Source organism: Thermobia domestica, chromosome 10 (assembly GCF_964235325.1).
Source record: "Thermobia domestica chromosome 10, izTheDome1.hap1.1, whole genome shotgun sequence".
Classification (NCBI taxonomy): Eukaryota; Metazoa; Arthropoda; class Insecta; order Zygentoma; family Lepismatidae; genus Thermobia; species Thermobia domestica.
The window spans coordinates 136,081,149-136,097,697 of NC_137463.1; the positions used below are offsets into that span (position 1 = coordinate 136,081,149).

Genomic DNA, 16,549 nt, shown 5'->3' on the forward strand with positions numbered 1-16,549 from the left:
TAGTTCTTCTGTACTCTGCAGTATTTTGAAATTGTTCATATGTATTTCTGTATAATGGTTTCATTTGTGCCACTGTTTATATTTTTGTCCTTCTGAAATGACTCCACAATTATATTAACAAATATGTAAACATCAGTACAACGTATATTTATCAGGAGTCTTCGTGAGTGAGTCGGCAGATGTATCGGATTTGTGGTTAATTAGTTCTGGTTTCGAGTTCAAATGGAGGACAATTTTTCTCGGATATAAGCCGAGAAGCGGTTTGGATTACGCTTTAAGCTTATGTGACTCCTTCCAGCACAACCCGGTTGATGTATAATACCACCAAGGCGAAGCAAACTTATTTCTGTCCATATGTGATATACCTAGTCTAGCCATAAATACTGTCACAAATTTTTGGCTTTGACTGTAGAACCTGTTGTGCAGGTGGCAAGATACAATTTAGCTCAAGGTCAGCCCGGCCAGTGTGTGTCAAACAAGGAAAGAGAACGGGTGGATCTGCTTCGCTTAAGCATGGAGTGGGGTGAGTACGAAAATAGAGTTGCAGTGATTGCCTTACATAAGGGTGGAAATTCACCAAGTGAGATTTTCAAACTGCTGAAACATCTGAAAATCAGCATAAGATTTGTTTACCGGACAGTCCAGCGGTTTACTGAGACCGACAGTGTACGTGACCGGCCAACGGATGGTCGTCCTCACAGTGTGAGAACAGTGGCAGCTGTTAAAGCAGTGGCTGCTCGTGTGCGGCGAAATCCACTCCGGAAGCAGAAGATCATGGCACGGGAGCTCAATATGGCCCCAAGATCAATGTCCAGGCTACTTTCTGAAGACCTGAAGGTCAGAGCTTATCGGCGGAGCACGGGGCATTTCTTGACACCACAGCTGAAGCAGTAGAGGAAACTGAAAGCAAGACAGCTCTTAGAGCGGTACGCCAACAATGGACATCGGCAAATCCTCTTTACCGACGATAAAATCTTTACCATTGAAGAGAGCTTTAACGCCAAAATAATAGGATATATGCGGCAAGCTCTCGAGAAGTTCGTGGGAGAGTTCCTAATGTTCAGAGAGGTCACCACACCTCCTCAGTCATGGTTTGTTGGGGGGTGAGCTATGAAGGCCACACCAGACTTCACTTTTGTGAGCAAGGTGTAAAAATGAGTGCCAGGGTATATGTAGAAACTATTCTGGAGCCTATTGTGAAGGACTTCAGTGACACCATGTTTATCAATGATCACTGGACCCTCCAGCAGGATTCTGCGCCAGCTCATAAGGCAACGATGACACAACAGTGGTTGGAGGCCAATGTACCAGATTTCATCTCCAATGCTGAGTGGCCTTCTGATAGTCCCGATTTAAACCCTCTGGACTACAAATTGTGGGCAGTGTTAGAAGACATGGTCTGCAAGAAAAGACTAGTTCCTTGGTGGCAGCAGTGGCAGATTTTCCGATTGATACTCTCCGTACGGCAATAGATGACTGGTCCAAGAGACTCAAAGCCTGTGCGCGTGCCAATGGTAGACATTTTGAAGTTTGATAGGTGCCAATTGTAAAGAATGTATGTGGTTATAACATATTAAAAGAAAATTGAAAAATCTCAAACGGTATTTCATATATTCACAAAATAGTGTGAGACAGAATTTATAGCTAGACTAGGTAAATACATCGAGCAAATTATTTAAACCGAAAAAACCTGGTTTAAACAAAAAAAAAAAAAGGTTTAAACAAAAAACAGTTTCTTTTTGTTTTCTTTTTCCAATAAAAAACATGTTCTTTTACCAACCCTGGTTACCACACAACACAGCTTGCTAAATTATTTCACGATCAGAACACTGCACTACGAATTGTTTCCTTTCTTAATATTAGAAGCATGTGTCGTAGGGTAGGGTGTGTCTATAGTACTTTAGAGGAAGATACATGAAAAACAACAATTAATTTTGTTTAATATTACACAGAATATAAAATATGTATTTAAAATTTCATGATCAATGATAAGACCTTTTTTAAAATGTTTTAGTAAGGTGGTTATACAGAGCTACTATAAATGACTCATTCATATTGAAAGGGCCATATTTCCAAAAATATTACACGTACAAACATCATAGATATATGAAAATGACTGCATACTCACAATGTTTTCTCACCCTGTATATGGCTGTTCTTTTCCGTACTCTCTTCTGAAAGCTCGTTGCACTGCTATAACTAACTAACATATCGCATATTCTAACACAAAAACTCTGTTCTTGCTTTACTTCAATTTTGGACATACTTAACTCGTGCTGCCACCTGGTGCTACCTGGAATGCACAATATAAACTTGGTGAATTTGCAGTTTTCATGTATCCTCATGTTTGTATTGTAATAGTTTTGAAAATGAATGAATCATTTATAGTAGCCCTGTATTTAAATGATTAGTGAGTATCGTGTGTAATAAACATTACAGGAGACATCTGTTGAATTCTGAATGTACCGAAAAACGCAATAAGAGCTATTGTATTAATTGCAAATTGATCAATGCTTAACATTTGTAAAAGTGAGAATTTCTGACAGTACTGTTAGTGGTAGCGACACCCAAGTACTATTCAAATTGCACCAAATTTCACCAGAAGTAATCTTTTAGTAATGGAACAGATTCAAAGCATGCCTCCGTCAGTATTTTCAAAATTTTAAAGTTAGGACTACTCTAAAATAAGTAAATGTGTCATATGTTCATACATGTATATTCAACATACGTGGGCAGATTTTAATGGTTCTTTTGTTTCAGTATACTTTCTCAGAGGTTCCATGTAAATTTTATTACGATCTGATGATCCATTCTTCGGAGTTACTTCAACGGCTGACATTGTTCATATCTTAATTAACGGACTTCATTGTGTGCGTATTACGCATAATTTCAACGTAAATGTACCGATTTGATTCTCCTTTAAATTTCAAGTAGTATACTTTCTCGCAGATTCTATATAAATGTTATCAGGATCTGATGATAGTCATTGGAGGTAGACCGTGAAATTCCGCAATAGCTGATAGTGCTAGAACCTTTTGTGTTTGCGTATAATTCCTTGTCTGTAGATAGATTTAAATGCTCACACGTGTTTCGTAGGGAGCTCCTTCGTGGTTAAGCGCTAAGCTTACACGCCTTTATTGTGGGACACCCGGGTTCGATTCCCGGCGGGAGTTCATGTGGTTCGGATTCCACGTTAATCAGTAGATGGTAAATGAATTCAGGTAAATGAAAAAGTTTTAGCAAAGAACAAAGGAGAGGACAGTTGAAGATACATAATCGCGACAACCACATTGACTCCGCGATAGAAGGGGAGAGTTGAAGTAGTATTGTTGATAATAACTAAATTAACTGAGTGAAGAAGCACATTGTTTATTTTAGTGATAGCAACAACTATTTTGCTGTCTATAACAAAGATAATATTGGCTCTGTTTAATCAAGAATATTCTGTTCTTGATCGTTGTTAATCTTCAAGAACATTTACGTAGCGGATATAGCGTGATTCTTGCTGAAGCTATCAAGATATGCATACAATTATTTAGTCATTAGTTAAAAAAAAAAAAAAAAGGCTTTTTATTATTTTCTGTTCAAAAAATGCTAATCGTCCTTCATATTTGGTGAAATCAGACACCATGAACTATTAAGAGTATACCCATTTTAGTGTATCCAAAGCGAAGACACTGTGTAATGTTTCAATCAGTGAACTTCCGTTCGACAATAGTGAATAGTTATCTCACTGTATACAAGGCATAGAAGGACTGCGTTGAAGATGCCTAACATTTTATTATAGCAATTTCGCAGAAAATGAAATTTCAATATCAAGGAAGATATCATCCAGGGTATATTATGTTGTGTGTTTTAGCTCATTTATGAAATTAAAATAAATGTTTCCTAGTAATCAGTGTGGCGTTTTCATTAATTGAATTCAATCGCTTGGTGAGTGCAAAATATCTCTGTAGTTTTTATATTTACTTTCCGGGCATTCCAGAGTATGTTGTATGTGTTAGATACAGCTAATTTCAGTTGATGTTGATAAATTCAAATTTGTTACTAAGATCATATCTGACCTTAATTCAGAAGCGCAGGCAGCAGCATAGTCCCTAACGGGACGATGGGAAGTTAAAATAGAACTCACATTTTCAGGAATGTAAATCGTAAATTTGCTTTGATTCTACTGAATCGAAATTAATCTTTCATATTATTGTGGCTAATCTAAATTTTATTTATTGATTATAACTCAGATATCATTTGCATATGTTAATACATCCATTTTAATAAGTGAATGAGATGGAGCCATTCATCTTATGCTCTTAACACCCTGTACAAGAAATGGCCTGATTACTTAAAACTACTACTACTTTCGGAAACACGTCCAAGCTTCAAACAATTAGGCAGTGCTTAGTGCTGTCGGGCTACTTAGAGCGCTGGAAGTATCGAGAAATAAGTTCCTACGAAGGTCGCAGACGAGCGACACCCCCATACAGTCTGCCCCATCCTTTGCAAAAGAAAAAGAAACGAAGATAAACTTCTAACTCAAAAGATCTTATCCCATCTTCTAACTTCGGTACTGCCATCTATTTTCGTAAGTTTCGCAAAAAATTGAAGATTATAATCCTTGCGAGTGAAAAGTTGTACTTTTTTCTGATGATACTGTTTCATGGCATTTAAACACATTAAAAAGTAAAGCTGAGAGATATCAATTTCCCCTTCTCCTTAGAAGCGAAATTTTCGAAAGCGCTGGGACACTCTTCAGGTTGTTTTTAATGCTGAACATACATACAGAATTTCGTCTTCCTAACTTAAGCGACTCCTGAAACCCTCCCATTTTTGGTACACATTTTTAATCCCCTTCCTCCCTTATATATTCTAATCAAAGTAATGTGATACAAAAACACAGCTTGAAATAGTACATGTTCAAAAATTCATTTCAGATTACAGAAGTTTCAATTACGGTAAAGATTTCTAAAATTCTGAACTAAAAGTGGTGAGTATTGAATACTAAACGGATTCATGCTTTCTCCTCAAGTCTCCTGTACAATATGAAATGATTAAATGCATGATCAAAAATTCTTGGACCATTAACTTCAATCTTTAAAAAAGTCGATTGTTTAAACTTTCATTATTAAGATCCTATCATCATATAGTACGGACTAAGATACTAGTTTCAGATGGACATTTTTTATTGTCCGAGAATGAGCAGAAATGCAGCATTTTATTTGTATTTTTAGCAAATAAATTTTAAGCCACACATTGAAAAGAGATCGGTTTACCTAAACCAATCAATCCTGTTGCAGTCAGCTCTCTATTTATACCTGGAAAATTACTTTCAATTCACACATTTTTAAAATTTACAGCACATGCATTGTCTCAAGATAATACAAATAGTCCAGTCAGTATAAGGTTTGACCCCCAACAAATTGCAAGAAAAGCTTTTTCTAGTTTTTCTGGTAGAAAAAAAAAAAGCATTCTGAACAACATATCAAAAATTAGCAAATTTTAGACTTCCATTTGGCCTCCAGTTTGATCCACCATTTTGGATTTTGTTACTAAACGCTTTTCTCGGAAAAAAGCAATTATATCTTCTCACAGAATTAAGATAGAAACTTCGTTCTTGTGTCAAATTGATGGTAATAGATAATATAAATGAGGAAAGGTGGTACAGTCTTGTGATGATGCCGCCATATTTATATACGGCTTCCGTTCTTCCAAAAATTTCGTTACTTCAATTCGTTATTTATCTTAATTGACACATAACTATAAAGCCGTTAAAGTTTTCAAAAAATCATTTGAAATGATCGTTATAGAGTAGAATGTCTTCTTTTCATTGACATCAAAATCGTTTCTGTATCTTAAAAACTAAGCGAGCTAGACCATTTTATGTGGCGAGACTATTGTCTTTTATAACACTGAACTCCGCCATGTAAGGCAACATGCGTTTTCTTTAAATAATGTAATACTTTAATTTTATAAAGAGAAGTATCTGAATTGTTCTTATAGATTAAAGAAAACAACTACAAATTATAATAATAATCGTAATGCATATCATAGGATGTAATTATAATAAAAATGGTGTAAATTTCAGGAAAGTGTCTCATTACCAGCTGTCATATTTACAATATAATGATTACAAACTGTTATACAATAAATCAAAATAATTGGCATGCGTAACACTGGCATGTGTGTGTGTGTGTGTGGTTTTTTTTTTTTTTTTTTAACATTAAAATACATGTAGTTTACAACGTATGTAATGTTATTCAATAACAATCACTTCTTGTATTACTTTTCTCTTAATGTCTGTAAAAGAATTGTCTGCAAGGAATTGTAAATTCCTTTTATTTGTTCATATTATGCTAATATATAAAACACCCTAAATTTCTTCATCACCCATAAGGGGTTTATTTATGACATTTTCATAGTTGCCATTATAGCAAGAGCCACACGTTGTTGTCAAATCGAGACCAGATTTCTTACACGTACATTTCCGTATGATACATCCACATGAACAGGTGCTGTGTATCATTTTTAGAAGGCTGTCAGGAGCGAGTTTATTATCCATCATTATTGGTATCAGTTTGTCCGCTTCATTAATCCTGTCTCACTTAGTAGGATCCATGTCGACTAAAACCCATCCATGTCATGACCTGAAAGTATGTTCGTTTTGAGTGGTATTTTGTACCAGAAATTGACTGGAAAACGCTTGGGTGTTACAAATGAATTAGCATCCGCCACTTTTTCGCAAATGTAGTTTTTCCGCAATGATTCTAATGTGTTGAATTCTTTTCCATTGAACAAAGATAACATTGCCTTATCCCCGGGAGTTTCCTCAGTTTTTGGATCTGTATTTGGAGAACAGAAAATCTGTGCACTCACGCAAAATAACATTTTTGTTAACTTTTTCAAAAACTTTTTCCCAATACCAAAAATTCGTGAAGTAGTATCTGATTCAGTGAAGGTATGTGCAAATAACAGGCTTGTACATACATCTTTCTCCAGCAAGCTCTTCAAGGCAGTAATGTTGTAAACATGAGCTTTCTCTTTGTCTGATTGTAGATACAGACCCTTGTTATCTGTATAGCCATAATAGAGAAGCAATATTAGTAGAACCGTATCTTTACCGACGAGGGTTGTTCACTGGGTAAGTGACTTAGCAACTGCAGCTTTTACAATGTCAACATCTGCTTCTCTCTCTGCTTGTATTACTTTACATCCTTTAGATCTCAGGGGCACAGTAATCATTATCAATAATTGTTTATTGCTTGCATTGGAGACTGAAGTCCTACTTTTTCTCAGCAAATTTTGTTCCTTCCATGACATTGACTACTATTGTTGTAGTTGTCTTCCTTCGCTCAAGTACTGTCCTTGAGGGTAGCTTTCCATAGCCATCGAAAAGTTGCTTTTTCCATATCGTTCTGCAACAAAACATGCATAATCAGGGTGTCTATCGGTCACGAAAGTCATGAAAAAGTCATGAAATCAGAAAAGTCAAGAAAGTCACGAAATTTAGCTTTAGGGTCACGATTTTTTTTTTATCTGTACGAATATAAGTAAAGACTGGAACATTCTATTGTATAAAACGTCAAAATTCACCACCAAAAATGTCTGTTGTCGGCTTTAGACGCTACCAAATCGCAAGCAAAGCACGCTTCTTTCGCATGCATGAAAATTCGGCCTAATTCACATTCAAATTCGCTCTTGAGACTGTCGTTCAGCTGGCATCATTGAGCAGTGACGGTAAAAATCGCATCGCATCGCATCGCCGAAACGACCTACGCATCTAACTAGTTTATTCAAGTGTGAGAAGATACCAACCTTTTATCACTCCAAGGAACAGCCTAAAAAGTAGAGATAAGATAAGAGCTGAAGAATATAGGTTCTGTTATTAGTTTTTGAATGTTACGAAATTTCATTTTGGAATTTTAGTAGACACCCTGATAATGATCAATGATGCTGTAGGTACTTCCATGAGACCAGTTAAGCCTATGTAAGAGGGAACCTCCAACCGAAACATACTGCTGAGCCTGGGTAAAGGCTGAAGCATTCGTAAGAGTAGCATGCTTTTTTATGTCTTCAAGAAGTGCAGGTTTATCTGCCTTTCTAAGTTTGTGTTTAGCTCCAGTGTAGATGAGCATGGAGAAAGCTCATACTTCATCACCTCATTTAAGTTTAAATCTCCGCTCTGAGACAAAAGTATATTTTGTAAAAATTCCCTGAGACATCCCTAATTACCCTAGGGTCATGGTTCGCACATCATTCTCTTCAGAATAAACTGCCTTTCAGACGGTACGACGCACGTGTCTCCATGTACCTGAGGCGGGAAATCCCGAAGAAAGGGATTTTTTGGGTTAAAATATCCCTTTTTCCAATCTTTTTGCCCCTCTGTACCCCCACTGTTTTAACGCAGAGATCTGAAAAAAAAAATCTGATAAATACCACTAGGTGGATTGAATGTTTGTGCACAATTTCAATCTTCTAGGTACAAAAGTAAGCCCGCCAAAAAAATATACCGACAATGTCCCATATTCCCGTATACAGAAGGATATTTTGTAAAAATTCCCTGAGACATCCCGAATTACCCTAGGATCATGGTTTGCACATCATTCTATACAGAATAAAACTGCCTTCCAGACGGTATCATTTACGTGATTCCATCATGTATCTGAGTCGTAAAAGTAGTGAAAAGGGGATTTTTTGGTTAATTTTTTTTTTTTTTTTTTTTACCATTTTGCCCACTGACCCCCCCCCCTTTTGCTAACGTAGAAATTTGAAAAAGAAATCTGCTAAATACTACTCGGTGGACTGAATGTGCAAAATTTCAATCTTCTACGTGCAAAGATAAGCCCGCCAAAAAATAATGAACATAGGCTTAATAAAAGAAAATATATTATTTAAAGTTATGACGTCATCACCTAAAGTTATGACGTTACGATGTCTCGACGCAGGAAGTGTGAAACCATACGTAACGTCTTATACAATGCCTCTGGACTTAAAGAAGAAAAAAACGGACGAAAAAGCTTAAATTGGAGAGTTATAGCGCAATGTACCTGAAATACCAGATCTCATTGCGTGTCTTACAAATGTGACACACAGTAACCAACCGATATACTCTTTTGGCACAATCGTGTCACGCGGTAAGCTAAAAGTTAAGCACCGTTGTCCAAAATAGCTACAATTAGAAATGGAAGTAATTCACGGATGTCAGACATACAATATCGTTTTAATTGTCCATATTGCCCTTTGCTTCTCGCTATTCCATTACCTCTTGTTAATCCTCTGTGGTTTTTAATGACCTCATTAGCGTCTGCTCAATAACCAGGTCACAACTAAGACCAGTACAGAATTTGTTACTTCGTCTGACATGGTATTCCTGCATGAACTTGATTCACTTCCGGGTTAGTTATATCCAAACTTTCATGATTTGAAGGTACAGGTAAGCAGAGTTGAGATAATTTTGGTGACCTGCAGCAGCAAATGTGGGCAAACAAGCCGAAATAGCGTGTAAATGCATTGTTCATGATCCTGATCGATCTACATGAATTAGCTCCCTGACTACACCCAACATCTGTGTATAATTCCACCAAAGTCGGCTTGTCTTTGACTCCTGAGAATATTGACACATTTTTTCATGCACAGCAGAAACTATACGCGCCATACAATCTGATTCAAGCATGTCCAACTCTGTTACCCTTTTCAGCTTAACAGTATAACTGTTCTAGCGTGGTAATGTGGCCCTCAAACCCAGGTTCTGTTTCAATAATTTTGGAAATAATTTTAAGTTTGTAAGGCATTGATTGACCATAAGATCCCCACGTAATACACACTGTACTGCTTTTCCTGACATAGCATGTATGATTGTATTTTCACTGTAGACTGTTCCTAAGATCTCTCCTGTCCACTGTCTTCCATTAACATACCTACAGCACCCAATACATTTATTAAGATATGGAAACTTTCAAGTAACAATATAGCACCTTCCACTCGAACATTCTTTTCGGCTGAACTCACGATTTCAGAAGTTTTGCAAATCAATGGCTGATCAAAGGTAACAATAGCTGCTGGCATTTTGTATTTCGCTGTCAGCTCATGAATTAAATTAGAGTTGATAGAATGCATGTTTTGTTTCCAGGATACATATCAATCATGGGCAGGAATTGCACAGATGACTGACTTGGATGTATACATGAGGGTGTCTAACACTGCACACACACATACACAAAAATCTGATATACATTATTAGTGGCGTATTTAAGGGGGGGACTCCCGGGCTTAATCCACCCCGAAATTTTACTTACTGTAGTAAAGTAAATGAAATATCTTGCAGAATTTTCATATTTCCAGGCAAAGCCCTACCCCCGAAAGTTAGCCAAGCCCCCGAAACAAAATCGTAAATACGCCACTGATTATTATTATTATTGTTATTATTGTTGTAATTATTATTATTATTATTATTATTATTATTATTATTATTATTATTATTATTATTATTATTATTTGAATTGCTCCTATAAATTAACGAAAACGCCTGTTGCCTTACATGCCTGAGTTCAGTGTTATAAAAGACAATACTCGCGCCACATAAAATGGTCTAGCTCGCTTAGTTTTTAAGATACAGAAATGATTCTGATGTCAACGAAAAGAGGACATTCTACTCTATAACGATCATTTCAAATGATTTTTTTGAAAACTTTAACGACTTTCTATTTATGTGCCAATTAAGACAGGTAACGAACCGAAGTAACGAAATTTTTGGAAGAACGGAAGCCATATTTAAATATGGCGGTATCATCACAAGACTTTACCACCTTTCCTCATATTACCGTCAAATGGGGTGAATAGAAACACATTTTTGGCTAAATGAGAATATAAGTCTGGTAATGTTAAAGATTTCGCGTATCAAATTATTCCAAAAGAAAGGTCTTAATATGCTAATGAATTTCAGTAAACGTCATATTAATTTATCAACTCCACTTTTCTTCACCTTGATTTTTCTTAATGTTTCTATTCACCCCTACCCATGGGGTGAATAGAAACAATTACTTTATTTTCATTGTTGTTTCTTTTATACTATTGGAATGGTAAAAAAGAAACAGCGTATTTGTTGAAACGAACTATTTATTTGATACCTGCAAGATATTAGTTCAATAAGACCAGTATTACATAAGTTACAAACTTATAAAACAATACAATGCACAATATAGGTATAAACGACCATATAGTTTTGATGATATTTGAATAAGATTTAAACCACTGAAATCATCAGGGAAACTTATCATCAGTTGAGTTGATTTTGAGGTTTACTTCCCGTTCAGCAGCGAGGCTATATGAGACGTGGACCTACTGTTTAACGTAGAATCAGAACTACATGAGCTCCCGCCGGGAATCGAACCCGGGTCTCCCACGCTAAAGGCGCGTACGCTAACCGCTTAGCCACGAAGGGGCCCGAAAGTTATCATATACTTAAAGCGTGCTGACGAACTCCTAATAAAACCCAACAGTTTCGTTCTGAAAATTTCATTGTTTATGTGCTCTCTTATAAAACACTCCCACATATGCATCATGTTCCCATTTTCGCACTTGGGTGCTGAATAGTCTCATCGAGTTTTAGCTTCTCATTTTACCACAGCAAAATCACCAGCTTTAGAAAACCATCATCTAGTTCGTGATCGTCTGGAATGTTGTCTTCTGGAGTGTTGTCTTTCTCCTCTTCCGACAGTACAAAGGTAGGTTGAGTTTCGTTGTGATTTGATGAAAATGTATCATTTTCAGAAAACAAACCAAAACTCTTACCAGAAACATCTATTCGTACTCTCTATTTCCCTTATTTAATTTTTTCATCTTCTCTCATGCTCTTGAGAAGATCCATAAGGGAATGGTTTACAGTCTGAGATGACTTTTGCTGTTCTGTTTCTTCTCGTTCATTGTCTTTTCTTGGCAACATCCTCAGTATTAGGTCTCGACAAAGGGGAAAAATTCCACACTTTTCAAATCCAGCCCTGATATTTTCCTCCAGTTTCACACTTTTTTTTTTTTTTTTCCCAGAAGACTTCGAAATTTGTTCTTAGAGATGGTTGATACATTCCTATCAGGTCCTTTTTTCTGCTCCTCAAGAATTTTCCACTCCTTGAGGATTTCAGTAACACATTAATGCTACTGCCGTCTACCTCAGTGTTCCCAACTCAGTAAAACATTTTGTCTCTGCCCTGGACACTTTAGCCGTATAAGACTATGTTAAGAAATTTCAGTTATCTTGATTAATTTATCGTCCAGATAAATCCAAAACTAATCTGGGAGTTTTGTTTCTATTCACCCCCATGTTTCTATTCACCCCATTTGACGGTACCTATTACCACCAATTTGACAAAAGAACGAAGTTTGTCTTAATTCTGTGAGAAGATATAATTGCTTTTTCCGATAAAGGCGTTTAGTAACCGAATCCAAAATTGCAGTCAAAGGGAAGTCTAATTTTTGATATGTTGTTTAGAATGATTTTTTTCTATCAGAAAACGTAAAAAAACTTTTCTTGCAATTTGTTGGGTACAGCCCTAATTTTCCTTATGTTTACTGGACTAAAACTTTTCATGAGAAACACTGAATGAAGGAGCATCAGGTGCACATGTAACTTATTGACAGGATGTAATTACTTTTTCTTTCTGGTGTACAGATTTTGCATTCCTTTCTTCCATCCTAAATTTCACACCAACAAAAGGTGTCCAAATTTCAAGCTTTGGAAGACGTACAAATGTTTTTTTTTTTTTTTTTTTTTTTTTTTGAAATGTAGTTGTTACAGAGGAAAAAAGTTAGGTTAGTTGGTTATAGATAATCAGAGATAGATCAAATTGTGTGTACGTGTTTATTCAGGATGCCAAGATAGTACGTTAGTATATAAATCTTGTTTGGCACATGTTTTATTGCATTCCAAATACAGAAGGTTTGACATAGTAAATATTTACAGTAAGAAAGTAGTTACATTGCATTTTTAAAAAAAATTGTTGAACGGTTATAGGCCTATTAAACAGTGATTATTTTTCCTAAACTTAACCAGGAATTATAATGTTCACTTACTTATTGATAGAAATTCACAGAAAGTCCAAAATAAATATCTGTGTTTCAGTGTGAATCATAATTTAATAACGAGAGCTTTAAGTTAAACCCTTCCACTAGTAGTTAACCTTTATTTTACGGCTGTCAGTACATTGCCAGAATAGTAAATCCGTTCTTTCCCGCGTGGCACTGTACTGACACAGGCGAAATGTTTACTTTGACCCGCGAGCACACATATTTTTTTTTTTTAACTGATGTGCCTTATTGTATGAAGAGATAGTCCATAGTGAAAGGAACCAAAAACGTTGGTTCTCAACCGGTGTGCTCGCGGGTCAAAGTAGACCTTTCGCCTGTGTCAGTACAGTGCCACGCGGGAAAGAACGGATTTACTATTCTGGCAGTGTACTGACAAGCCGTAAAATAAAGGTTAAAGTATCTGGTGTATCCTGCTTTAAACTTATTTGAAATGATTCCTTAAAATTTGGCCTTAATGTGATGATCCGCTCCACATTTTGAACTTAACTCATTCATAGTTTTTCCAGAAATATATAGATGCATTGCATCTTTAATGGAACTGATACTATCCTACAGAATAGTTCCTGTTCGTATTTTGTAACAAATAAAAGATTAAAAATTAATTTAAACAAATACAAGATTAAAAATTGTTTGACACGGACAGTACCATCAAACAGTATGAACGTATTTAGGTACTACCTTTTCTGTTCGAACTGAAAGGAAATCCAATCAGTTTTATTAGTTTATCACAAGTTGTCACATGCTTAACAAAAGAGGATATTTGACAGATTTGGATGCTGCTTCTGTGCTCGACCGAGCGAAGTAGCTCAAGTGGTAGAGCGTTGGCTTCGCATTCGGGAGATCGTGGGTTCGAATCCCGCTGCCGACCATCCTGACAGGTTTTCCAGGGTTTCCCTCAGTCCTACCAGGCAAATGCCGGGATGGTACCTAGTAAACAGGCCCTGGCCGATACCTTCCCAAATCTTTTCCATTGTTGTTGTTGTTATCCAGTGCAAAATGGCCTCTGAGCTGTATCTGGTGATTGTTAAATAAATATTCTTCAAATACAGCTTATTTTTGTCTTTTCGAAGGCAATGCTAGACTTAACAAAAGTACAAAAACTAGATACTTTTCCTATATGTGAAAATTGGACGGCATATGATAAGTATTACAACTAGTAAAAGTGCTGTTGCAGGTCGATACCAATATAACATGCCATGGGCTTAAATACAATCAACGTATGGAAGGTGGTAATTTCTTTAATTCTTGTATTGTAACAATTTTTTTTTCTTTACATAGATATCCAGTCTCCAGCTTAATACCGACCATTTTCTATCGCCAATCTTTCCATTATTGACAATAAATAGTGCTGACTTTGTCACATATAATATATTCTAAACTAGGAAACACATTTCCATGGAAACATTGACAACTTGTTATTAGTTGCGTAGCAGCTTTAAGCTAGCTTAAATTTCACACATTGACACTTAATTTCAACCCCAGCAGTAAGAATCGATTACAGTAGTTTTTACTAGAAAGTTGCGAATTTTTACTTTTCTACTAAATAAAATGGTTGTTGTACTTTCGTGTAAACTTTCATATAGACTTGCAGAAAAGCTTTAGACCAAAATTAATGTAATATAATACTATCTGTTGACAAAAAGAAGTAATGGTTGGAACAGTGTGGATGTATTTGAGTTAGATGTAATAAAATACGGATTGGTTTATGAATCTTTTGAAAGTTTACCATTAAGGTTCGTCCTACCTATGACATTACGAGCGTTTACTACGTTATTTGATTTTATATAAATCTGCATAACAGATCAATTATAGCATAGTGATCAAGAAATTGTATTAAAACATAAGTGCAGTGTAATACAAGTTTGGTCTCCTTTCAGGAACATCATCCATGGCTCAGATTCGGTGGAATCTGCTAATAAGGAAATAGATCTTTGGTTTGATGCAAAGGAGTTGGTAGCTTGGCAGCCTGTAACAACACAATGGATATATGAAGATTAAAAATATTGAAATGTCAATTTTACTATAAACTCAATTCTAGACAGTCAAGTGTTGAATACCATTGGTCTTTCGGTAAAGGATGAATTTGTAATTGATTTCTGTACCTTGTGGAACTTATTTCGTATCATTCCATTGACACTTGTAACTTCAATAAGACAAATAGTTTTGTACACCACAAGCATTCAGGAAGTATAAATTCCTTATTTGTATGAAATATGTATTTGAAACCGGTGAATTGTGCAGTGTTTCGATTTTTTGTAATGCAGTAATTGTTATCCGTATTCATATACATTTGAGATTGCTATGCTCTGATTTTTGACTTTATGAAATATATTTATGAAAGAATTACGGAGAAAAAAGTTTTATTGTTTTTACCTTAAACTGGTGTGTTTCACAGCTTACAAGACACTACTCTTAAAAGCTTATTAATGAAGAGTTGGAAGCGTTTGGGGGGAAAGTTGGAGATACTCAGTCAAAAACTATTATTCTTACTGAATGTGTTCCTCACTCGGAAAGCAAAAGGAATTTACCCATCTTTCAAAATACGGTAATAACTGGGAAATTCAAGTTGGTGAGAGAGTTTTGGCTTTTTAGTTCTCTGAATATTGTACTACTATGAGCAAAATAAATGACGCGTCTCTATTTTGAAGTTTTTTGAAAATATCTCCGTTTTCTATACATGTTCGAAATTTCGGAAGGTTTCCCCAGCAGGACAGGTTAATAACAAACCCGTTTTTAATATTTGTGTTAGATATTAGCTTAAAATAAATAAATTAGAAGAAAAAACATTAAATCCACAGAGATCTCGAGAATTACCAACTCTGCTAAAGTGGGAAATTTTCAAGAACGCGAGGGAATTCTGCAGTTCAACACGAAGCAGCGACATCTATGTCATTGAGAGAAGCGTGGATTAAATCTACAAACGAAAATTTTAACGAAATATTTCTAATATGTCTTATTACATGCATTATCAGCGAACTCCAAATATATGAATATATGCTAAGTATTAACGTATAGATAGAGCAAATAGTGGAAATTATCTATGGAAAAAGACGAGTTGTTAGCCCAATCGTAATGAAAAATCGTCTTTACTGTAGAAAAGGTTCGGTTTACGTAAGAAAGCACATAGCTCAGTTAGTTAAAGCAACGAGTCTGTATGCCGCAGATAGCGGGTTCGAACCCCGTGGAAGTACTTTTGTCATTTTTATCACTAAGGTTATTTTATTTATTTTTTATTTGGGAAAGAATCAAATTGTAACATATGTGTAAAACTCATGACGATACCAAAAAAAGACAATGTCGTCGCGTTTGCATTAGTGTGTCTAATTTTTGTTTGCAAACAGTTTCGTAATTATTTCCCCTGTACTCACTGCTCACTACATGCTCACTGATGCATAACGAATGTTTTCCAGTAAATGTTAATTCTAATTTGGAGAATTTTATAGTTTCACAATGTTTCTCACTACATAGTCTTCTATCT

General features: G+C 35.7%; 1 protein-coding gene across 1 annotated transcript in view; it reads left to right on the top strand.

Moving 5' to 3' along the window:
* awd (nucleoside diphosphate kinase) overlaps window positions 1-15,417 on the top strand; it is a 64,026-nt gene extending 48,609 nt beyond the window's left edge. The window contains exon 4 of the mRNA XM_081728595.1: window positions 14,949-15,417. Within this exon, the coding sequence (XP_081584721.1) occupies window positions 14,949-15,069 (121 nt within the window). The 3' untranslated portion in view covers window positions 15,070-15,417. The remainder of the gene's footprint in view (window positions 1-14,948) is intronic.
* The last annotated feature ends 1,132 nt before the right edge of the window (window positions 15,418-16,549 follow it).